We start from the raw sequence: 24,558 nt of genomic DNA, 5'->3' as shown, positions 1-24,558 counted from the left end.
AACCCGGCCTTGAACACCCCCAGGGATGGGGCAGCCACAGCTTCTCGGGGCACCCTGCGCCAGGGGCTCAGCGCCCGCACAGCCCACAAGTTCTTCCTCACATCTCCTCTCAGTCTCCCCTCTTTTAGTTTAAAAGCATTACCCCCTGTCACTGCAGGACCCGCTAAAAAGTCCCTCCCCCATCTTTCTTATGAGCCCCTTTAGGGTCTGAAAGACCACAATAAGGATGCCGGGGGCTCGCTGGGCTGGCAGCGCACGTTGCCGGCTCCTGGCCAGCTTTCCCCCCCCAGCCCCCCCGAGCCCTTCTCCTTGGGGCTGCTCTCCATCCCTCCATCCCCAGCCTGTGCTGGGAGCGGGGGCTGCCCCCACCCCGGAGCAGGACCCTGTGCTTGGCCTGGCTCAGCCCTGGGAGCTTCACGTGGTCCCACAAATCTTTTGTCGCCAGGAGGGTCCCCGCAGGTTTCAGGGACAGCGGTGCTGTGGCAGCCCCGGATGTGTTTGGAGCCGTTCGGGCTCTGCTACTGCCAAGTGCCATCTCATGGGCAGAGCTGTCACTGCTGTCCTGTCCCCAGCTGCCTGCCTGGGGGCTTGAGTAGCCCCACAGGTTTGGGGAGTTAAGCCAGAGCCACAGGAAAAAAAAAAAAGGCGTTTTTTTCTGGCTGGGCTGCCTGTGCTGCCTTGCTGTGGGGTCAGGCAGGCTCAGCGCCCGGCTTGGACAGCCGGCTTTTAAATGAGCCTGGCTGAATCATGAAACGTTCCCATCTTCTGCAGCGTTAACTCAGGTCTCCGGTGTGAGCTCTTGCTACCTCGGACCCCTCCGGGTTCGCCCCGTCCCTGCGGCAGAGAGGGAACGGAGCTCTTCCGCTCCTCTGGGCTGCATCCCACCGAGCTGGTGTCACGGTGGGGACTGTGGCAATGTGTCCACCAGCTCCCCAGAGCATCTCCAGCTGATGAGATGTTCCTCTGGGCTCCGGCAGCTCTTGGCTGCTCCTGGATAGTCTGGTGACATCTCTGTCTTCCCCTGCTGGGCTCCACTGGGCTCGCACCCACTGTAACACCACAGACCTGCTGCCGCCATTGCTGGAGCAACTGGGGATGCTGCTGCACCTTCCTGGGACAGCCTCCCGCTCATGGGCTCAGGCGTAGAATCAACCGATGGTTTGTGTTGGAAGGGACCTTCAAGATCATCCAGTCCACCCCCCTGCCCTGGGCAGGGCCACCTCCCCCCAGCCCAGGTCGCTCCCAGCCCCATCCAACCCGGCCTTGAACACCCCCAGGGATGGGGCAGCCACAGCTTCTCGGGGCACCCTGCGCCAGGGGCTCACCGCCCTCAGAATAACAATTTTCTTCCTTAAATCTAATCTAAGTCTCCCCTCTTCCTGTGAAAACCGTTCCCCCTTGCCCTTTCGCTACAGACCCTGCTAAAAAGTCATCTGCTCGTGAATGCTTTGTGGCATTTTCTTCACCACCAGCACACACCCTCCTTCGCTACCCTGGAGCTGAGCTCGAATTCGAGCTTTTCCTGCCCATCCCGGCCAGACTCGGACTCCGGCTCCGGCTTCGCGCCCTCCCTGGCTTCCCTTTCAACCCCTCCGAGCTGCACCGCTCTGCCCGGCTCCGTCACCCCACCGCTCCCCCCGGCTCGCGGCTGCCTTTAAGTGCAGTGCAAACATGGGCTAATGGTGCCTGGCCGCGCTCCAGCTGACGCGGCCCCGTCAAGGGCTGCTCTTGAATAAACTGTTTATGGAGTTTCGGCCCCGCTCGCGAGCCCTCCCGGCGGCTCAGTGGAACGGCAGGACCTGCTAAGCCTGCTTTGCTCTCGCTTCCAGCCGGAACGCTCGAGCGGGCTCCCGTCTCCCGCAGCGCGGGCTGACATCTGCCCGCTTGGAGAGCGTGCCGTGTGTCTGCTCCTCTCGTGTCACGTCCCGGCCTGTCACCCAGGCGAGGACGGCGTTATTGTGCCCGATGTCCCCGGGAGGCAGGTCCCTGCCCTGGGAGAGGGGAGCGGTGGCTGCCAGGGCTGCTCCCAGCTGGGCACGGCTCAGGTGCCGGGAATCAAACCAATAAACAGTCTCTCTTTAGGCGTCAGCTGGGGCTGGTGAATTAATAGCTTTCTGCTAATGTGTTTTCTCTGCTTCCTCCAGGGGCTTGCTTCCTGCTTTGGGATATGTGCAATAAATCACCTGGAGGAAACCCTGGCCAAGCTGGAAGATTTTGTTAGGTCTGATGTCTTCAAGAAATCCGTGGGACTGTTCAGTATCTTCAAGGTAAGAGCCGAAGGGCCCCCGCGGCGACCCAGCCGGCAGCATCGGGCTCACGCAGGCTCCTTCGGATACGGCGGGCACTGGAGCGGTCCTCGGGAAAGGAGCTAATTTCCTGCCTCGGTGCGTTTGGCTTGGGGCTGGGATACCCTCCACCTCCCCAGAGAGCCGCTCGCGGCGCCGGGGGCTGCTCGGCGAGAGCTCCCGGCTCTCAGCCCTGCGCTCCTGCTGACTCCCGTCCCGGGGAAGCTGCTTGCTTGCTGGGCGGGCTCGGGCAAGCTGTAACTCGGCTCCTGCGTCTGCTGGGGAAACCCGGCCTGATGCAGAGCGCGGTTTGGCTCTCAACCCACCGTGGGGCTCAACAGCGATCCCCGAGCGGCTCCCGCAGCCCCCCCCGCAGGAGTCGGGGGTGTTTGGTGCCCCGAGCGCTGGCAGCAAAAGCCTTTCCTCCCATTTTCTGACCCAGGCGGCCGCTTTAATTCCCAGTCTCTTAAGCCTGGCTGTTTGAGGGACGGGATTAGTGCTGGATGGGCATGGAAGAGGGCTCTTCCCACCACAGAAAGGTGCCTGGAGCTCGGGAGGTGGCCGGGGGAGCCCTCGTGCAGCCCTTGTCCTCGTCCCTGCCCCTCAGGCCGTGGCACGAAGGGGATCGGCCACGAGCTGCTCCCAGGGACGGTGCAGGCGAAGCCTTTCAGCAGCGCTGGTTAACGGGCAGCGGATCCTGATTCCTAGAGTGGTAGTTAACCAGCAGTTAACCTGGTTAACTTGGCCAAGCTCACGGGCTTCCCCGCGGGGCTCTGACAGGTAACGCTCGGTGGCGATCTGGGGCTTGTGCTGGTAGTGCAGCTCCCGCTGGGACGCCTCGTGCTCCGTGAGGGCTCTGGGGGTCGCAGCCACCACCAAACGGATGGGAAGCAAAGGTCCCAAACCCCCTCAGAGGGGCCCTGTCTTCAAGGGGGCACCTTCAGCTGGTGGGGCAGACCCTGCAGAAACCACCTCCTCGTGGGACTTGGGAAGAGCCAGCCCCGGCTTCCCCACCGTCCCCCCCAGTAACTTTCTCATCCTCTCTAACAGGACCGTAGTGACAACGAAGTGGAGAAAATAAAGAGCACTCTCATCCTCTGCTATGGATACGTAGCTGTGTACGCCCCCAAGGAGCTGGTGCTGTCCAGGATTGAAGCAGACATCCTGAAGAACATCTTCCAGTACTTTAACACCAAGGTAAGCCGCTGGGGTGTCCCGTCCTCCCCAGCGCACGCGGGTGAGCCGGAGCAGCCCGGCTCTTCTGGATGCTCTGCCCGAAGGGTCCCGCTGGGGGCCACCCACAGCCCCTGGGAGAAGGTCACTCGCCGCGGGGTCTGCTCACTCGTGCGTTGCTAATGTGTTTTGTCTTTTCACTCGTTCAGGTTCTGGGAATAAAGGTAGAAACCAAGGTACAGTGTGAGGCGTTAAATCTGAACTACTCTCTGCTCTTTCCTGCTGTTTCTCTCTGCCTCTTGCTCTGGGTTGCCCCCGAGAGCAGCCCGGTGCTGTGCTCGCAGCAAGCGCTCCTCTGCCCATGGGGACCGGGAGAGCCGCGGGAGCTGCTGCTCCTCACCCGAGCTCCCCAGCCCGCTCCTCCGTGCTGGAACCCAGAAGTGCCAAAACTCATAGCAGAGGGGAAGAGAAAAAGGCATTTTTTGGCAGGACAGGAGCCGTAGGTGAAAGCGTGGCTCGGGTGGGCGCCACTGTGGTGGGATGCTGAGCTGAGCGAAGGCTGCGCTGGCCTCCCGCGGGTGCCCGTGGCCGAGCTCGCTGCCCGCGGGCAGACCTGAGCCTGTTGCCTTCCACCCCTTCTGCTGAGGCTCTGCCTTTCCTGCGAGCTCTGCGTGGCTGGAGCTCGCCGAGCCGTCCCCAGGAGGGAGCGCCCCAGTTTGGGTTTGCACTCGTGGCGAGCTGAGCCGTGCCGTGCCGCTCCGGGGCTGCGGTACGGCGCAGCGCTCACCTCCCCGTACACGTGCTTCGCTGGGGAAGCCTGGGGACCCCAGACATCGAGCTGCAACCCACCGCTCGGCTAAAATCCACTAAACTAATCCTCCTGCTTCCCCCTGGAACAATCATTCAACGGGCACACATTAAAACCCAGATTACTGTCCTGGGGGCAACGAGGGGCTGCATTTTTATATTTCTCCTTTTAAAGGCTGACCAAGAAAAATGACATTTGTCAAGCTGAACTGTCAGGCCAAGGATTCCTTCTCCGGGCTCCACTAATGCATTTTCCTTCTGGGCTCCCGCTGGCACTAACAGCTTCTGCAGAGCATCTCTGGCCCCTGAGCTGGGGACCTTCTTGCTCAGACCCTCCCCTGGTCCCCGACCCTCCTGAGGGGCTCACCTGAAGGGCGAGGGGAGTGCTTTTAATTGGGGTGCCTCCTCTCGCCCCCGTGTCCACTGTCCCAGACCCTGAGCTGCGCCGGAGGAATAGCTCCTGCCAACTTCTGGAGTTGCCTCGAGCATCTGCGTGCTCAGGGCACTGCCCGGGTGGGGAGGATGGAGACCTGGAGGACTGTCCTCATCCCAGGGACCTCCAGCTGGGACAGGGCACCCTTCACACGCCCCTGGCCACCGGAGAGCCTGTAACATGGATAAAGAGCAGAGAGCTGAGCCCACACTCTACTAACAGCACAGGCCAAGCTGTTGCGCTCAGCTTGAGCGCCAGTTTTGTTGGAGGGACACCAGTGCTGGGTGGGATGATGAGTTACGGCTGCGTCTTCGCTTCTCACCCTGAGTTCTGCTCTCAGGACCTGACCCTGAAGCTGTGCCTCATCCGGACCATCTGCATGATCAGCCAAGCCATCTACAACGGTGTGAAGTGTGGAGACTTCATCTTCTCCCGCAAAGCTGAGCTGGTGGCCCAGATGGTGGTAAGAGCCAACGCAGGAGGGTGGCCTGGCTCGGGGCTGGCCGAGAGGACACCGGAGGGGGTTCCTATCCCACTTTGCTGAGGGTTAAGCACAGGGGCAGCTGCTCCACCCCTGGAGCTGCGGTCTGGGTGCCGCGTGGGCAGGGGGGGTGTGAGTTTGCCCCGTCCCCGCGTGTCTGCCAGGCTCTGCTGGGGCAGGGCGCTGACCTCCACGGACCTGCAGACCTGTGCTCTGGGCTCTGCCTGCCCTTCGAGAGGGCACACGCCGGGTCCCAGCAGGGAGCTGAGCGCTGGGAGGGTGGCTTCTTGCAACAGCAGACTTAGAATCATAGAATGGTTTGGGTTGGAAGGGATCTCGAAGATCACTGGGTTCCAACCCCCCTGCCCTGGGCAGGGCCACCTCCCCCCAGCCCAGGGTGCTCCCAGCCCCGTCCAACCCGGCCTTGAACACCCCCAGGGATGGGGCAGCCACAGCTTCTCGGGGCACCCTGCGCCAGGGGCTCAGCGCCCGCACAGCCCAGAAGTTCTTGCAGTGCTGCGTCCATGGCCGTGTCGCGCAAGGCGTGGGGCGGTTGTGCAGCGTTTGGGGTGTCGGGGAGACGCGGTGTGGCTCCTGGCTTGCTCTCTGGGGGAGGCTGGGCTTCGAGGCAGCGCTCACCCCGGAGCTTGTCCTGTGCTAAGAGCGGGATGGGGCTGGATGTGACCGTAACCATCACCTCGTTCTGCCTTCCAGGAGTTCATAAAAGCAGAACCGCTGGAGGCCATGCGGACGCCGGTTCGCCAGCGAGCGATGATCACCTGCACTTACCTGGTGTATCCTTCCTCTGCGCCCATCCCTGCGGGAATGCCGCTTGCAGGGCAGCGCTCGCCGGAGCTGCTGCACCCGCAGAGCCCGACCCCGCTGCCCGCTGTGCCCTGCGGGTGTGACGGCGGAGCCCAGGCGCTCTCCCTCGGTGGGCACCGTAATAGAGCCGTGCTAGAGACAGGGAAACTGCTCTTGCTGGCACGGCCGCCGGCCTCCCCCCGCGCACTCGGGCTCACTTCTCGTTGGACTCCGCGGTAAATGTTCTTTATGCAAACCGGGGCCAAGGGCACGGCACTCTCAGTGGTGCAAAGATGACTTCTGAGCCCCAGTTAAAAATACTCAGCACGTCACAGCTCCTGACACAGATACTGGGAACACTCTGCCTGCTTCCGATTAAAGCCTGTGCCGCTTAGTATGGAGTCAAGTCAGCAGGAATGCATACGAAAGTCCTTGTTCCCAGCTCGCGCAGGTGAAAGGCGCTCCTGCAGCACTGGATGCATCCGTGTTGCTTCCTTAACCTGAGATCAGCGTCCTGGAGCCCCACCTCAGCGACCCCGACAGGACGGAGCTGATCGATACCTGCCTCGCTAGCGTGCTCGCCCTTCCACCGCTGGAACCGGGGAAGGAGAGAGATGAGAACGGAGGCGATGCCTTACACAAGGAGGTGCCGTATCCAGCGCCGGCTGAGTTGCCCGTGCTGCTGGGATGCCCGCCCTGAGCTGGCGCTGGCAGCACAAAGCCGATGCGGAGCTAATGTCGGGTCGCTCACGACCATGGCTTTGTCCTGCGGCGCAGGAGCTGTGGTCACGGCCCCTCTGGGACACTGGTTTCGGGGCAGCGCACAGTTGCCTTTTCCCAGTCCCGTGAGCTGTCGGGTCCCCGTGGCCCCAGTGTCTCCCCGGCAGCGGATCAGCCGTGGGAAAAGCCCGTTTTCAATTCAGCTGGGCACCTCCGGGGGGAAGCAACCGCGCTGTTTCCCCTGCTCACTTATCTCTTGAGAAAGCCTGGCCCTTCTGTGCGCTGATAGCAAGTGAGAAAATATGAGCTTATCAGCAAGTCCAAATGCTGCTAATAAGAGCGTGAACTCCCTCGAGGGGAAAAATCAAATGATCCTGGAAACCCCGCAGGGTGGAAGGGGCCTTTACATAACTGGCTTTTGAAAGGCTGCAGCTGCTTCTCAGTTGTGGTTGAGTGCTTAATGAATGAAAATAACATGCTGCTAATGAAGTTGTTGCAGCTGCTGGGGGGCTGCAGAGCGGCCCTGTGCTCCGCCGTGTCGCCCGCCGCTGCTGCGGCTCCTTCCCGGCGAGCGGCAGAGCAGGAGCCCGGGGCTCTCGCTGTCCCCGGCTAGTGTTTGCAAGCATCTGGCCTAAAAGTTTAAGTTAATAATCACTTTCTCCTTCCCTTCCATCCTATAAAGCTTTGTAGTTTGGGGTTTTTTTTGGAGTTTATCCCAAAATAAGTCCAGGAAGGAAACCGTAAGCATCTATCAAAGGGCTCGTTCAGACCGGGCTCACTGGAATTTATCCCCAAGTGGGAGAAGGACCAAATTTCCTCCTGGAAAGTCTGCGCTGAAGCATCTGTGCTGGCGTGCTCGGCTCTGGCCAGCTGCTAGCTCTCGGCGCAGAGCACGGCCACCGCTGGGCTGGTTCCCACCGCCTGCCCGGCACTTCCAGGGAAGGTGGATTTTGCAAACCGGGGTTTCGGTCCCGGCTGCGCTTTCCTGCTAAGCCGTCACCCACCCTGCTAAGTGTCACCCAACACCTGGGAGAGTCCCAGGAGCTGAGAATAGGTGCAGAGAGAGGTCTTTCCCTCCTTGTGTGCCTGGGGCGGCTCTGGGGTGAGGCGCAGGGCTCGTGTAGCTCGTCAGCACTCTTTCCTCCTTAGATGCTGTATGGTGACACCATCAGTGCCCTTAAAGACCTGCTGAAGAGTCTCCTGCAGAGGAACTTGACCCCGCACGGGCTGCAGGACATGTTTGCGGTAGGCGCAGCCTGGTGTTGGTGGGTGCTTCGGGGAGAAGCAGGGGAGCGGAGGCGCCTGCCTGCCGAGCAGAGGTCAGGAGGCAGAGAAAGCTTTGGACCCAGAGTGGGAATTAGTGAGACTGGTCCTCACTTCTCCATCTGTCGTGAGGTCCGGTGTGACGCTGGTCCCCCTCCTGCAGAGGCTGGGCACGTGGCACGGCTGCTCTGGCGTGGTGCTCACGCTGCCCGGTTGGGGCAAGGTCTGTAGGGGAGGAAGCACACAATGGCCCATTTCGCACGCAATGGCCCCTTTGGGCAACCCTGCCAGTGCCCAAGAAGGGTGGCCAGCACGTGGCTGATGAGGAGGGCTCTGGTAGTGGTGGGACACACACACACACAGCCTCACCAGGAGACAGAGACCCCGTGTTCTCCTGCAGATGGAGCCAGGATGAGCTGGTGGGGTCAGGGCCGTGGTGGCCATGGCCCACGCGTGCCCCACGGGTGGCTGGGCTGAAGGACGCCTTGGCTGCGCGCAGCAGAGCAGCCGCGCTTCTACCTCTGCTTTCTGACGCTTTTCCCCCTGTGTAGCATTTAGGCCCCTGGATCAAGTCGAACAAGGAACACGAGCGGCAGCGAGCGGTGGAGGTCAGCGCCGCGTTGCTGGATTTCTACCTGAGCAAGCTGAACGTCAGCGTGAGTAAACCCAGTGCTCGAGCGGCGTTCTTCCTGCTGCCGTCAGCCTCGCCGGGGCTCGTGCGTGCCGCCCCCCGCACGGGGCTGCGAAGCGGGGAGATGCTCTGCCTGCTAAAAGCTCTCCTTGCTAATGTTCGCCTGCGTTTGTCATCCCTACAGACCGTCATCCCCTTCTACAACCTCGGCGTCCTGATCGCGCTCTTCTCCCCCCGCTGCTCGGACTCCCTGGCCAGCGTTCGCCAGCATGCCGTCGACTGCGTCTACTGCCTGCTCTACATCCAGCTCTGCTACGAAGGTGGGCGCGTGGGTGGTTTTGGCACCCGGGCGGTCGGTGCCAGCAGCGGGAGCCCCCTTCTCCGCAGCCGGGCAGAGGGGTGCACGTCCCATCCCTCCACGGGCGCGATCCCGTAGGAGCAACTCGCGAACGCGGTTTGCGGCAGGAGCGGGGCTGGTGGAATGCACCGTTCGGTGATGTTCTCCACCAGCGTTGGGGTGTCGGAGGTTCACCCCAAGGCTTGAGCGCAGGCGAGCAGGTCTCTGAGGCTGCCTTCAGCCTGGCGTTCTCCCTCTCTCCAGGAGAGGTCAGTCCTCCACTTCAGATGGCGCAGGCGGAGGCACCGAGATAAGGGCTGCAAATACAGCCCCAGGAGAGGACTTTGTCTGGGTCCTGCTCTCCACAGCAGTGGGGCTCCTCGCAGGGCAACCTATTCTGGCCCTCGGCCGCAGCTTCACTTTCCCAGCTCCTTCCTCCTTGCTTGGGTCAGGGCAATCCCAAGCACAAATCCAGGCTGGGGACGGAGGGATGGAGAGCAGCCCCAAGGAGAAGGGCTCGGGGGGGCTGGGGGGGGAAAGCTGGCCAGGAGCCGGCAACGTGCGCTGCCAGCCCAGGGAGCCCCCGGCATCCCGGGCTGCATCCCCAGCAGCGTGGCCAGCAGGGCCGGGGGGGGTTGTGCCCCTCTGCTGCGCTCTGCTCTGCTCTGCTCTGGGGAGACCCCCCCGGAGTGCTGCCTCCAGCTCGGGGGGTCCCAGCATCAGAAGGACATGGACCTGCTGGAGCGGGGCCAGAGGAGGCCCCCGAGATGCTGGGAGGGCTGGAGCCCCTCTGCTGGGAGGACGGGCTGGGAGAGGTGGGGGGTCAGCCTGGAGAAGAGAAGGCTCCGGGGAGACCTGCGAGCCCCTTCCAGTGCCTAAAGGGGCTCCGGGAGAGCTGGGGAGGGACTCTGGGTCAGGGGGGGCAGCCGTGGGACGAGGGGGAGCGGTTTGACGCTGACAGAGGGGAGACTGAGAGGAGATGTGAGGAAGAACTTGTGGGCTGTGCGGGCGCTGAGCCCCTGGCGCAGGGTGCCCCGAGAAGCTGTGGCTGCCCCATCCCTGGGGGTGTTCAAGGCCGGGTTGGACGGGGCTGGGAGCGACCTGGGCTGGGGGGAGGTGGCCCTGCCCAGGGCAGGGGGGGTCTCGATGGCCTTTGAGGTCCCTTCCAGCCCAAACCATTCCGTGATCCTATGATTTCTGAAAGCCCGGCCAGCTCTCAAGTAAAACCCATCTCTCTGCAGTATGTGGAGGTCTCTTTTGGGTGTGAAATACGAGGAATGCTGTTCACTGACTGCTCCCTCCAAATCCAGGTTTCGCCCGGGATCACAGAGATGAGATGGTGGAGGGCCTGAAAGCTCTCAAGAAAGGCCTGGAGGAGCCGAACTTCACTGTTCTCTTCCATACCTGCAACAACATTGCCATGGTAAGGTGGAGGGCAAGCCCAGCACAGCCCTGGTGTTTGCAGGGTGGTGGTGCTGGGGAGTGGGAGCTGCCGAGGACTTGATGCCTCATCCGTTCTGACCAGCCACGCGCTCAGGGGCTGCTGGGGCGCCTCAGTATTGCACCAGCAAACAAACCACAGCAGTCTTCTCCTCTCCTCCAGCTGGAGAGTCCTGCTGGCCCGGCCAGGGGATGCTCGGAGCAGTTCACCCACACTGGGAAGCTGCTGGTCCCCTCTTCGGGCATGAGGGCCCCAAGGAGGACGCGTGTGCGGACACTGGGGGCGCAGTGGGCGCCGGCGGGGACGGCTGGCTGTGCTGCGGCTCGGTGCCTCCATTCAGGGCTCTGATGGGCGGCTTGACCTCTTCGGCCATCGGTGTTCCCAACAGTGGCGTCGCAAACTTCCTTTGCTGTCGATAATCCAAATAGTTTCTCTCCTTGTCATCTAAAAGCTGTGGCGGAGGTGGTCTCGTTCAGCCCTACGGGACGTGCCTGGAGCCCTTCTGGAGCTCTGCAGGCGTTGCTCCAGAGGGACTTGGAGCTGTAGAGAGGCCGGTAGTAACTTTTTGTCCTGGACAAGCTGCCATTCCCCAAATGTTGTGGCTCTAATGGACGTTCCCCTTACTAACTTCTTTACCGAGCAGCTTCTTCCACCCTCAGGTCTGGAGAGCACGACGGGACCTGGGGGAGCGTTCTCCCGGCCGTTGGGTGGTCGCCAGAGTGGAGTTAATGGCATGGTTGCATTGCCCCAAGAGAGCCCCAGGTTATGCAGCCATGCTGGCCACCAGCATGGGGCAGGTGGCCTTTTGCCTCCTTTGGGGCTGCATCCTGGCCCTTGCTCCCCTCCGTGACCACCAATTTGGGCTCCTGACTGATGCTCCTGCAGGGCACCCAGCCGAGGAAAGGCGTCCTGCCCCTGGGGACGCGGTGCGGGGGGTCCTTCGTCCGGGCTCTGCCGGTGTCACCGAAGAGACCGCTCTCTTTAGAGAGTGACAAAAAATGCGTCACTTAACTCTGCTCGCCCTCTCCCTAGGTGATCGGGAAGCGCGTCCCTCCAGACCAGCTGATGAGCCTCCTGCTCGCCATGTTTGAGGGGTTGGCGGACCCCGATAAGAACTGTTCCCGAGCAGCCACCGTCATGATCAACTCCCTCCTCAAGGAGCGCGGAGGCGTCTTGCAGGAGAAGGTAAGCTGCTGCTTGGCCTCGGCGCGGTCCAACCGCAGCCCCGGCGGGGCAGCCCCAGCTGGGTCTTGCTGCCTCCCTTTCTTCCCACATACGTAGCCCGATATTTTGCCGCTTGCAGCCACTGGTTTGCCAGGGGTGACGGGCTTCTCCGGCACAGGCAGGGATGCTCCAGTGAGGGGCAAACCCTTGGCCGGAGCGTGGTGCCCAGCACAGGGAGGGATCAGCCCCGATGGAAGAAGGGAGGCATTTAGCCCCTGTCTGCAGGGACTCTGTATCAACTGTTGGATTTCTGGCCGGGGGGACGCTCGCCCTGAAGCCTTTTGGGGGCTGTCGCTCCTGACCTTCCTCATTTGCCGCGGGCACATGTGCTCGTGCGCTCTCCTCCGTCCTCGCGGTGGGGGAAGGCTGCTGTGTGGTAGGCGGCGGCGGCGGCTGCTGGCGAGGTCGGCTCCGGTCTGGCTCTCGCTCGGGTTGAGGAGTTCAGAGAAGCTCACTTTACCAGAAGGGCTCAGGCTCCCGGCGAAACCTTCGCGAGCTCTGGGGGAGCCCAGGGTTCCTGGCTGGGAAGCCAGTCGGAATGCTTGCAGGGCTTAGAGGTGCTGGACACAGAAGGCTTTTTTTGTCTAATCCACTACCTTTAGGGCTAAGCTCCCCCTTTCTCCTGCGGTAATTGGAAACACCGGGTCTCGAGCTACTCCTTGGGCTCTCTTTTGCGCTCGAGCTTCTGCTCCAGCCCTGCTCGCTACCTATTAGCCTCTATTCTACGTGGGATTGCTCCAGCTTACATGACTCACCTTTTGGTCAGAGCCAGGCCAGCCCAGATCCTGAAATCTGAACTGATGCTAAGCCCCGGCGTCCGTGGGGCAGACCCGAGCGCAGCTGGGGCCGGAGCGCTCGGCTGCTCTGCACTTAATCTCGGGAATTTGCTGCCAGGCCTGGGCTGCGCGTGAACTTCCTCTTTGCCTTAACGTGCGTTTTACGGCTCGCGGCGAGTGCCGAGGTGTCTCCCTGCGTTCAGCTTGAGTTCCTCTTCGGAACTCGCTCGCTGAGCTCCTCTCGCCGCACCCGTGTCGAGGCTGGGGCTTAGCGTGAGCTCCTTGCCAGCAGGCTGGGGGGCGGAGGGCGTCCTTGCTGGGTCCTCTTTGCCCTGGGGATACCCTCCAGCCTCATCCCTCTCCTGGCTGGGGAAGGATCCGTGACTTCCAGAGAGCTCTGTGGTTCTGCACGCACCCGGCGAGCAGGGAGACTTCCCTCGACCGGGAAGATAAACTGCCCCGCGCGATGTTCTGCCCACCCATGTTGTCATCTGAAGCCCCGTTACCTGCCTGGGCTGCGATGGAGGGGAAGGGACGCGCGTGTCCCGGCTGCGGGGACTGTCTGAGGGTGACCCCGAGCGCTCGGCCCTCAGCTGGATGCCGCCGTCTCCTCTTCCCTCAGGTGCCCGACATCATGAGCATCATCCACAGCAAGCTGGAGGAGGTGGACGAGGAGCACATCCGGAAGGCGGCCCAGCAGACGGTTTATATCCTGGCCTCCCAGCACAAGAGCGTGGTGGTCTCCAGCCTGCTGGGCAGCCCCCTGCCCTTCGACAGGTCCTGCCCCGCTCTGCCCCGGTGGCCCGGCGCCCGGGCTTCGCAGCAGCTTGTGCCTAAGCTGCAGATAATCTTTTGGCTCCTTACGCCAGTAATCGGACCCTGCTGGAATTTCCTTTGGGCGCTCGGGGCTCAGCGCGGCCGCTTGCCGCCGGGGCTGCCTTGCGAGGGGCTTGCTGGGCTTAGAGGTGCTGGCAGCGGTGGGCGAGCAAAGCTGGCCGGGGGGAGCCCAGCGCGGCTGGGACGCTCGGCGCTGCTCTATGGGGCGGCCCACCTACCCCAAAGCCGCTGAGATATTCTCCTCCTCCTCGTACCCTAACTGCTGCCCCGTTCCTGCCGCGGCCGGCGGGCTGGTGAAGCGCAGGGGGTGAGGCAGGAGCGCTCTGGCTGCTGCCCTCGGGGCAGTTGAGGGGTTTTGGGGGCGCGGGGCGGCTCCGGCTGCTGTCTGAGAGCAGCCACTGGGTGAGGATGGAGTGGCGCAGCCTCCGCTGTCGCAGGGGGCCGCCGTCCGGCCTCCCCCGGCATGCAGCCACCCGGGATGGTTCTCCCCCCGGGGCTTGCCCTCGCAGGCTCCCGCTCTCTGCGCTGGCTTGTCGCCCCCTCAGACGAGGGATTAGTTAACGACAGCAGCCGGTGCCAAAGCAGCGCTCTCCTCCTTCCCCTCCTCTAGCCACACCTGCGCCATGTGGAGGTCCCTGGCCACCGAGCCCACCCTCACCTCGCAGATCCTGGAGCAGCTGCTGGAGAAGGTCAACAGGGACGTCCCCTACAAGGAGAGCAAGGGCTTCCCGCTGCTGGGGAGCGGATCCGAGCGCGTCGCCACCCCTCTGCCCCTGGCCGTAAGTGTCCCTCCCGCTGCCGCCCCGGCCCCGCGGAGGACGCCGTTCCCCACACCAACACCTGCGATGCTTTCTTTCATTTCCTTGGCTCGGGGGAACGGGGAGGGGGGATTGTGCCAGGCGTGGACTCTGGAAATAACGCATCGCTGTGTAATGCCTATTAGAGCTAATCCACCGGCTCGTAAAAAGCCTCTCAGGTGTCCATCCTCAAGGGAGACCACTTTGCATTTTATCCCTTCAGAAAAAAAAAATGAACCCAGCTTGGCAGCTTTCTAAGCAGTAAAGCAGCTGTGAAAATTTCCTCCTCCTCTGAAGGACCAAATGCAGATGGTACGGAATGAGCCGCACCGAAAGCAAACCCGCCTCCCCTCCCCGCTCTGTTTTTAACACCCCTCGATATGGTGCCGTGTAATTATGGCTTTGTAAATTGGCCGGAATAGGGCTCTGCAAAGGGCTCTGTGTGCGCGTCGTCTTCCTGCCCCTAAAACCCCCAGCCCTCGGGTCTGCTCTCCTTCCCCAGGTACAGACTTCAAACCTCCCCCAGCTGGAAACACCCAGCTTTCCTGGGCTTTCCCGGCTTTTAACAGCCGCCGGAGCTCCGTCCGAGCTGCCTGTGGGATACGGAGAGGTTACGCTGGGGGTAGATGCTGATGCTTTGTTCGAGTCGGTGTTGCAGGAAGGAGAGCGGAAAAAAAAAAAAAAACCACAACCCCGCTCGCTGCCTCGCTGGGTTATTTACTAACAGATATCGGCGTGGTGTGGGAGATCCCCCCCTAATCCTCGTCTCCCGCGCGTTCGCTCTCTCTCCAGGCCACATGTGCTTTGTATGAGATCATGTCTGCTCCGGAGTCTGGGGCGGCAGTGCTGGGACTCTACCCGCCGTTGTTTGTGACTCTCCTGCTGCGCCTCAGCTGCACCGTGGGTGTTCAGCTACCGAAGAACCTGCAGAGCAGGGAGAGGAGGAGCAGCAGCCACGGCCCGGCTCCCCGGAGCCTCCATCCCTGCAGGTACGGCGGAGCCGGGGCGGAGGGAACGCGCCTACCTGCCATGTGGAACTCATTTCTATGGTTTATTATTTTTTTGTTTGTACAAACACAACAGCGTCTCTAATCCGACGGCTGCGTAATAACACCCGGGCCGTAATAACGCCGGAGGTATGACCGCCTGACCTCTGGGGCGGTTTGGGCTCTGGGCTTTGGGGTTTTGGGGTTTGGTGGGGTTTTTTTTGGTGTGTTTTCTTCTGCGGAACACAATCTCTAAATTGGGAAGCATTAAATCAGCCGCCTACGGCGGCCGCAGGGAAAGATGTGCTTTTCAGAGCTCGGGCAGCCCCAGTGCCAGAGCCCTGCCGGATTGGGTTATGGCCGCAGCCTTGCCCAAAGAGCCCGGCTGGCTCTCAGGAGCGGGTCTTGACAGGTCCCCCGGGGCTCGCTGGGCACGGCGGGGGCGGATGAGCATTTTTTGGGGAGGGAGGACAACTCCGCATCTGTGAAGGATGAGGAGGGGAAGTTGGAAAGAGCAAACTTTATTGGCTGCGGCGTGTCTTGGTCACGCCGAATTGCTGCCCGTTGAGCGAACAGAGCCAGGCCACCATGCCCTCTTCCCGAGACGGTGCTGAGCCACCGCATCTGACTTGTCCTCCCGCAGTGCTTCCAGCCCGCGGTGTCCCTCACCACCAAGGAGGAGACCCAGGGGTCTGGCGGGGAGGACTTGGGTCCCAAACAGCCGCTCTCCAGCTGCTGTGCCCCCCGCCTGGTTGTGGCGAGAGCCTTCGAATCATAGAATCGTTAGAGTTGTGATGATTCTATGATTCTGTGGAAGATAAGGACACCTCCCCCCAGCCCAGGTTGCTCCCAGCCCCGTCCAACCCGGCACTGAACACCTCCAGGGATGGGGCGGCCACAGCTTCTCGGGGCACCCTGCGCCAGGGGCTCAGCGCCCTCGGGGTAAAGAGTAGCTGCATCGAGTGGCCACGTGCCGGGTGGGCAGCGGGATGCTACGCCGCCCACCTGCAACACCAGCGGCCCCTGTGCCGCCTGGCCTGGCAGGGTGCGATCAGCAGCGCTTTAAAAGGTGTGCTCATGTCCTGGCCTCTCCCCGGGGCTGGCTCGTCTGGATTTTAAGAGGGTGGTGTTGTAAAAATGTTCCTTCTTTAGGAAAATCTTCCTCTTTAGAAAATGAGGATGCTGAAAGGGCCTCTGCAAGTGAGACCTTCCCCTGGCCGCAGAGGAAGAGGAGACTGCTGCACCCCCCTGCAAGGTCTGGGTGTGCAGGGTCCACGTCCCACGTGGGGTCCACGTCCCGCGCGGGGTCCACGTCCAATGCAGGCTATCGGTCGGTGTCGCTCTGAGCCTGTGAGCGCAGCGCTGGCCAACTTGCCGAGCGTCGTCAGCTCCCGGATGTTTCCAGCCGAGCCGTTGTGCCGGGAGAGGTGGGACGCTGCGAAGGCAGAGCCCACGTTAGGTGAGCTGCGGGATTTTCCCATCCCTCCAGGACACCCGTGGGGCGGTGGGGCTGCCGCACCGGCGAACGGGTCCTGTTGATGTGTGCAGGTCTCCAGCTTCTTGCGGGCGTCACGCTGGGTTGGTGCCGAGTGCTGGTTCTCCTGCCGCTGCCCGTGCCCTGTGTGGCTCCATCCAGTGCTCCTGTGGGAGCACTGAGCGGGTGCTCTTCTCTCCTGCACCTCCGGACTACCTCGGGTCCGTAGGAGGGAGGACCAGGGCTTGTCTCTTCAGCCTCCGTCGGTGCTGTGGCCATGAATAAGATGGAAACGGCCCCGCTCCTCCCACAGACAGCGACCCCGCCTGCCGGGGACGCTCATGGAGCTGCTCCGGGTGCCAACGCACATCGGCCACCCCGGCCGGCCGCGTGGCTTGCTGCCCGCACGGGATTTGGTGTTTGAAACAGCACCGGTGCCCCTCGGCCTTCAGCCCAGCTTCTGGCAGCGTGTCTGCCCTGGCACGGCCCCAGCGGTGTGAGCGCAGGCGCCCTCGTCCCGCAGCAAACGCTCCGGCTCATGAGCGGTACCTGCGTTTGCTTTGAAGCGCTTTAAGTTGATGGGGATGGTGGGGTTAAACCCCCACCCCAGGCAGCAATGGCAGCGCTCACCGGCGCGGTCGGAGGGCAGGAGCCCTTCTTATTGGAGCTGCTTCTCCAGCCGCCCGCTTGCTGCCTCCACCGGCAAAATGTCTAAAGGTTCCTCTGGAGCTTGGGTCGGCCCGCGGGGAGGACGCTCTGCCCTGATTTTCAGTTTCATCCTCTTGTGGCTTTCCAGACTTGGGTTTTTTGCAGGCTATTATTAGCCTAAGGGGGAAAAAGAGCGTCCTGGAGGAGCCCATAAAGACAGCAGACAAAGCAGCAGCGAGCTAAGGGGCTCCAGCATCGCTTGGCGGTTCATTTGTCAAATCCCAACGCTGAAGCAAAGCCGTGTCCTTACCCCGAGCGGAGCGACTGGAACGGGCGTTGGGGACGCTGAGCAACGTCCCCCATCTGCCGCTGTATCGTGGTGGGCTCCGTCATCGTCTCGGAAAGCGGCTGCTCAGGCGGAGGGTGACTTCTCCAGCGGGGAGATGTAATGAGTGGAAACAGGTTGTTATGCTGGATGGCAGCGCTGCTGTCTGAGCCGTGTTTTATTTAGACCACATGTTAGAATAAAATGAAACGAACCCGCTGTGTTGGAGGAGCAGGTTGGTTAAGGCCGATCGTGGGTTGCCCCGTGGCCGTTCTGGTGCTGGCGGCGTCGCACCCCGAGCCTGTGGCACTTGTCCCCGTCCCCTGGGGTGTTTTGTGGCCACGGTTCGGGGTGGCTTCACGCAGATCCTCCCACCGGGAGCGGACACTCGCGCTGCCTTTGTGGCTTTGGGCTCCTGCAGCCAGAACTGTCTGTTCTTGTCATGCTCTTCCCCCTTAACGGCTCCTGGAAGAAAGACACGGGCAAATCTCAGCCAGACCCTGTGCCATAACACAGGGAGCGCTGAAGGAAACTCGCAGCAACTGGTTGTCTCCCAGGGAAGGAGGCGCAGGAGCCAGAAACGACTGCTCTTCCTCCAAAAGCGTCTGGACTCCAAACAGCATTGGGGACGCAAACCAGAACCTGCTGAAGCCCTGCTGGGAACACTGCTCGTGCGTGGAGCGGGACTGGGGCTGGAGGAGCCCATCTGCCTCTCAAAGCTCCTGTGCGAGTGCTCCCTGCGGCAGCAAAGCGGCTGTCGGTGCCGGGGGCGAACCCTCAGGGTGGGAGAGCGCCCAGAGCCTTGTTGTGAGAAAAGCCCATGTGGCAGCCGGGAGATGGGTAGGAACCGGCAGCTCTTCGCAGAGTCAGGGAATGGTTTGGGTTGAAGGGACCTTAAAGGCCATCGGGTCCCCCCTGCCCTGGGCAGGGCCACCTCCCCCCAGCCCAGGTCGCTCCCAGCCCCGTCCAACCCGGCCTTGAACAGCCCCAGGGATGGGGCAGCCACAGCTTCTCGGGGCACCCTGCGCCAGGGGCTCAGCGCCCGCACAGCCCACAAGTTCTTCCTCACATCTCCTCTCAGTCTCCCCTCTGTCAGCGTCAAACCGCTCCCCCTCGTCCCACGGCTGCCCCCCCCCGACCCAGAGTCCCCCCCCAGCTCTCCCGGAGCCCCTTTAGGCACTGGGAGGGGCTCGCAGGTCTCCCCGGAGCCTTCTCTTCTCCAGGCTGACCCCCCACCTCTCCCAGCCCGTTCTCCCAGCCTGTCCTCCCAGCAGAGGGGCTCCAGCCCTCCCAGCATCTCGGGGGCCTCCTCTGGCCCCGTTCCAGCAGGTCCATGTCCTTCTGATGCTGGGACCCCCCGAGCTGGAGGCAGCACTGCGGGGGGGTCTCCCCAGAGCAGAGCAGAGCAGAGCGCAGCAGAGGGGCACAACCCCCCCCCGGCCCTGCTGGCCACGCTGCTGGGGATGCAGCCCGGGATGCCGGGGGCTCGCTGGGCTGGCAGCGCACGTTGCCGGCTCCTGGCCAGCTTTCCCCCCCCCAGCCCCCCCGAGCCCTTCTCCTTGGGGCTGCTCTCCATCCCTCCGTCCCCAGCCTGTGCTGGGAGCGGGGGCTGCCCCCACCCCGGAGCAGGACCCTGCGCTTGGCCTGGCTCAGCCCCGGGAGGTTCTCCGACACCCACGTCCCGGCTGTGGGATGGGGCGCCCCTCCAGCCCCTCTCCTGCAGCCCCCAGAGAGCGGCTCTGCCCGAGGCCGGCTCCCTCCTGCTGATGGAGGTGGCCAGCTTGGTCCCGGGCTCTGCTGGGTGAAGCTGGCCAGGACTGCACCAGAAGGGCTTTCTCGCCGGGCCGAGCCCACAGCTTGCATCGCCAGGGCCGGTCTGAGTGCGGGTGCGCTGGTGATGCTCAGCTTCGCCCCCTCAGGTCCACAGCCGCTGGGTCACACATGGCGTGTGTCCTCAAGAAGGGAAAGAGGCCCTCCCAGATGTGGCCGGCGTGGAGGTGCTGCGCTGGGTTCCTCAGCACCACTTCTCAAACCTCCACTTGACCGTGGGCCTGTAGTGATAGGACGAGGGGGAGCGGTTTGACGCTGACAGAGGGGAGACTGAGAGGAGATGTGAGGAAGAACTTGTGGGCTGTGCGGGCGCTGAGCCCCTGGCGCAGGGTGCCCCGAGAAGCTGTGGTGCCCCATCCCTGGGGGTGTTCAAGGCCGGGTTGGACGGGGCTGGGAGCACCCTGGGCTGGGGGGGGGTGGCCCTGCCCGGGGCAGGGGGGGACTCGATGGCCTTTCAAGGTCCCTTCAGCCCAAACCATCCCGTGCTCCTATTCTATGCTCTCGCAGGTGTCGGCACAGAGCAGCCTTGTCCTTCCTGTCCATCGCAGCCGCGAGTCCCCAGTGCCGTTCCCTGTTTTGGGGGAGTGGGGAGAGGGGCTGCATCACACCGGCTCCTGCCAGAAACCTCTGGGGACTCCCCGGAGGAGCAGGGCACGGCACGGGGTTCTGCTCCCGCTGCGCTGGGGTGTGGGCAGGCAGCCGTGGCTGCGCGTCCGTGAAGTCATCGCTGGTGGATGGAGGTGGAACGGTCTTTGTCCAACGCGCAGAAAAACCGCCGGGATGTGAAATTCCAGCCTCGTCCCAGGAGCTGGTTACAATATCAAAGTAATTTCCTGTACGCGTTTTGAATTCTAAGTCTTCATGATATTTAAATGCCAAAGAGAGATGGTAAAGGTGAATATGATCGCTTGGCAGGAAGGGGAGGCTGGAAGACACGGGCTGTTGTTGGAGAGGAAGGAAATGTCTATAGGACACTGTGGAAAAAGCAAACCTCGTGAACGAGCGGCTTTAACCATCCGTCGTGTCTCTGCTCGCTTGGGGGCCGACCCCCTGTGCGCGCTCCGGGCTTTTCAGCTCTTCTCACGGAGCGGCAGAGCCTGGAGCTGCAGGCTGGGAGCCGAAACCTCGGGGAGGTTCGAGGGGAACGGGAATCCCGCAGCGGCTTTGCCAGGAACAAGCAGCCGCCCGCGAGCACCGGGCTGGTGCCGGGATGTTGCCGGTCGGACCTTGCCCACAACCCAGGAGCTGGTGGGAAGTTCCTCGGCCTTCGCTGGCCTCCACCAGGAGGCTTTTTTTTGCCATTTTTCTGTGCTGCAAGAAAATAAATCCCACCGCGGCTTTCCTGGAGTGGGTTGCAGGTTCGCCGGTACACAGGCTTTGAGATTTGAGGCTCATGGAGCGTTCCTGCTCTGCAGAAGTGTCAGCGGTCCTCAGGACGCTGCAGGAGGGGGTCTCTGTTGCGCCAAAGCCTGAGGGCGATTTGGGTTAGGCTGTGGGAGCCGGGGGCTCCCTGCCAGCGAGGGCGAGGACCCCGGGAAGGGGCTGAGAGGACCGGAGACGTACTGGATCATCGCGCCAGGATTAGGTCGACCTTGTCTCGGGGCAGGGAGACTGGCTGTGTCCTCTGGGGCTGGACGGACCGAGAGCTGGTGAATGCCCACTGCGTTGTGCAGCCATGATTTCTGCCCGAGGGGGAGCGAGCGCGCGGGGATGGACGCGCCGTAGGCAGAGGTACGGCCATGCGTTTGCTGAGCACCGCATGTGGAGCTCCTGCCGTGTTGGAACCAGTCCACAGGGCCATGCTCGGCCCCAGCCAAGGCTGGAGGTGGCTGCTCAGCCCCTGGGGAGCTGAGCTGCCCGCTGCTGGGCTGGCAGAGCTGGCAGGCATCCGGGGCTCCTCCTTCAAACGGGACCTCCCCGCTGAACTGTAATGAAGAAGGAGCCTGGGGTTTAGTCCAGGCTACTGGGGGAGATGTTTGAGGTCAGAGACTTCCTCTCTGGAAGGACCTCTCTAAATGGAGACTCTTGCACATCGCTTATCATAGAATTACAGAATGGTTTGGCTGGAAGGGACCTTAAAGGCCACCGAGTCCCCCCCTGCCCCGGGCAGGGCCACCTCCCCCCAGCCCAGGTCGCTCCCAGCCCCGTCCAACCCGGCCTTGAACACCCCCAGGGATGGGGCAGCCACAGCTTCTCGGGGCACCCTGCGCCAGGGGCTCAGCGCCCGCACAGCCCACAAGTTCTTCCTCACATCTCCTCTCAGTCTCCCCTCTGTCAGCGTCAAACCGCTCCCCCTCATCCCATCACTTCAGGCCCTTCTAAAACGTCTGTCCCCACTTAGCGATTCCGGGTGCAGCTCGGGGAAGGGAAGCACTGCAGCCGGCTCGGGGGAGCTGCGTGCGCTGCGGCAGCCCGGGCTCTCTCTAGCTGAAAACTGGTTGAAAAACTCCGAACCAGTAAAACCAGGACTGTTACGTATACCGGCAGATTGGCGCGGACATATGGTGGAAGGCTGCTTCTGCCTAAGGTTTTCTTTAATTAGTAATTAGTTCCTTGTTGTCCCATCGCCTTCATGATGCGGGGATGCTGAGAGCGTGCCGGAGGACTCTCTGCCGGTCTGGGCTTTTCACGGGGGCTGAGCAAGATAGCTCAGCAAGCGGTGGCAGTGCTGCTTTGCTGTGTGCCATCGCTAACGGCGCCAGCTCGATGGCTCCTCCGGGCGGGTTTTGCAGCGCAGACTTGCGGCTTCTGCACCGTCTGCCCCACCGGGTCCAGAACCCCACTAGAAGTGGCTGTGCCAAGCGGGAAAGCAAACCTGCGCTCTTCGACTTGTCTCCTTTCCTGCTCCTTGTGCTCTCGCGGTGGGCAGGTGCTCGGCTTTGGCCCTGAAGGATGCTCCACTTGTGGGAGCGGGTCTTCCGGGCACTCGTCCCTGGAGGAACCCCAACCCTGGCTCCCGAGAAAACATACAGACGAGTGTGGTACGAACCTGCCGAAAGCCGCAGGTCTGATGTGGCAGGGTGTGCTCGCCATGCCTACGGTGGGCCAGCGTTCCTTTTCCATCGTTAGTCTTAGCTTTTGGATGTGCTGGAGGTGTGATTGGATGTCCTTCGTTAAGGCAAGCGGGCTCCTGCAGCTGCTGGAGGAGAGGGCTGCAGGAGCCCCAGGGGTGCCCCCACCCACCCTGCAGCTCACAGGGGGTGATGGTCACCCCAAGCACCGGTCCCTTGTCACCGCAGCTTGGCCCATCCCTACGAGAAGCCAAAACAGCAGGAACCCAGCTAATAAGCTGAAAGACCTTCGTGTTGGGACGCTCTGACTAAATTACATTTTCTTTGTGTGCGTGGGAACTGCATTCCTCTTGCCTGTATTGAAGGCGAAGGTTTATCCATTGCTAATATTTGTTTTGTTTTGACAGGATAATGTATGTTTCCCATATGTTGCTCTGTGCTCGCAGCAAAATAATCCCTATCTATAAAATATTAATGCAAAAAACCCCTCTCCTTAAAGTAGTTCTGGACTCCTTTACTTTTCAGTCTATTGTCTTGGATCACTTTAACGGCAAACGTCACAGTGCAAATGGAAGTAGCAGTGAGTTATGGGCTCGGCTCACTCCAGCTAAAGCCCGCGCATAACTCATCCCGTCCTCCAGCACCCGGACGCCTCCCACCTGTCCCGGTGCTCCCCAGGCGAGAAGGTCCCTCGTCTGCCTCCCTGCGACCTGCTGGATGGGCAGCCTGCCCTAACCTCACCCAACCCAACCCAACCCAACCCAACCTAACTTCACCTAACCCAACCTCACCTAACCCAACCTAACCTCACCTAACCCAACCTAACCCAACCCAACCTCACCTAAGCCAATCTAACCCAACCTAACCACATCCAACCCAACTCAGCCCAACCCAACCTCACCCAACCCAACCAAACCCAACCCAACCTACCGCTTGTGCTTCCCTCCCCAGTTGTGCCGTGGAAACGCTGAAGGTCATGCTGGCCCGGGGGGGCAGCGAGGAGGTTGCCAGGGCCGTGGGCAGTGCCGGCGGCTGGGAGCTGATGGCGAGTCCAGAGAGGCACCACGATGGGATTGCTGTGCTCGCCAGGTAAGACGCAGGCGCCGCGGTTCTCCAGTATCTCCTCTGGCTTTGATGCAAGAGCTGCACTGTGGCCGCTGGGAGCGGGACAGCAGCCCATAGCAAATAGGGAGGGGGCGCAGCGTGTGCTGGGGGAGCTGCAATGCATCAAAGCCTGTGTAGGATCACAGAATCACTGAATGGTTTGGGTGGGAAGGGACCTTTAAAGGCCATCGAGTCCAACCCCAGGGGACACCTCCCCCCAGCCCAGGTTGCTCCCAGCCCTGTCCAACCTGGCCTTGAACACCTCCAGGCATGGGGCAGCCACAACCCTCACGGCACTGGTGGTGGGGCTCTGCCTTGGTACTCACCACGGGGTGGTCACCTCTGTCCCCAGCAGCCCTGGTGGGCAACCCCTGGGGGACAACCTGTGTTCCTTGGAGCGTGGTGGGGCTGGATGCAGCTGTGGGCTGCCATCGCCATCGCCCTCGCTGCGGCGTGCCTGCCGTCCCACGCTTCCCCGGCGTGCCCCTTGCCGGGGCTGCACGGCAGCTCTTCAGGCACATCAGCCCAACCTTTGCTGCTCTCAGCCGCCTCGCTGCGCTGCCGCTGGGGCTCCTGCCTGCTGCCCCCTTCGAAGCGAGGTGTGATGGACACCAAAAGGTCTCAGAGGGAATGTTTTTTTACCTTTCGCTGCTGCTGAAATGCCCTCGTGGTTCATCGGTATTGCAGCAGCGTCCAGTCCCTGTAGATGGCTGACCTGTCCTTCCCTCATGTCTGGGGTGAGGCGGCGATTCCGCGGGATGGCCACAGCCCGCAGTCCGGTTCGGTGGAGCCTGGTTCAGCCGGGGACTTCGCCGTCCCTCCACCCAGCGCCGTTAATAGCTCTTGGACGGCTGCGGAGAAGATGAGCGGTTTGGGATTTTCCAGTATTTGCAAAAATGCTTTATTGAACCTCCCAAACACATGAGAGTGTCTCATCCAAAACAAAAACTCTTCCTCCTGGCCAAGGTCTGCTGGAGCAGGCTCCTGCCAGGGTGCCCGGCGCACACCCGGCGTGGGCTCCATCCTGCCCTGTACGTCGTCCCCAGGCGAGCGGGTGGTGGGAGGGGATGATGCTGAGCCAGGCCATGTCCTGGATGTCACACGTGTCGGTTCTGCACAGCAGCGGGACGCAGAGGCGTGAAACACGGGCAGCGCAGGCAGCTCGGTTGCC

General features: G+C 62.2%; 1 protein-coding gene across 1 annotated transcript in view; it reads left to right on the top strand.

Moving 5' to 3' along the window:
• MROH1 (maestro heat like repeat family member 1) overlaps positions 1-24,558 on the top strand; it is a 67,175-nt gene that overhangs the window by 29,653 nt on the left and 12,964 nt on the right. Inside the window, exons 21-35 of the mRNA XM_082478966.1 lie at positions 2,145-2,267; positions 3,336-3,482; positions 3,668-3,694; positions 5,039-5,161; positions 5,894-5,973; positions 6,494-6,629; positions 7,853-7,948; positions 8,518-8,622; positions 8,782-8,917; positions 10,245-10,357; positions 11,408-11,560; positions 12,998-13,152; positions 13,823-13,991; positions 14,802-14,998; positions 23,235-23,372. Of these exons, the coding sequence (XP_082335092.1) occupies positions 2,145-2,267; positions 3,336-3,482; positions 3,668-3,694; positions 5,039-5,161; positions 5,894-5,973; positions 6,494-6,629; positions 7,853-7,948; positions 8,518-8,622; positions 8,782-8,917; positions 10,245-10,357; positions 11,408-11,560; positions 12,998-13,152; positions 13,823-13,991; positions 14,802-14,998; positions 23,235-23,372 (1,898 nt within the window). The remainder of the gene's footprint in view (positions 1-2,144; positions 2,268-3,335; positions 3,483-3,667; positions 3,695-5,038; positions 5,162-5,893; positions 5,974-6,493; positions 6,630-7,852; positions 7,949-8,517; positions 8,623-8,781; positions 8,918-10,244; positions 10,358-11,407; positions 11,561-12,997; positions 13,153-13,822; positions 13,992-14,801; positions 14,999-23,234; positions 23,373-24,558) is intronic.

Source organism: Vanellus vanellus (genome assembly GCF_965231255.1).
Source record: "Vanellus vanellus genome assembly, chromosome: 2".
NCBI lineage: Eukaryota > Metazoa > Chordata > Aves > Charadriiformes > Charadriidae > Vanellus > Vanellus vanellus.
Note: the sequence above shows the minus strand (reverse complement) of the source record. Positions and strands in the feature narration are given on the sequence as shown.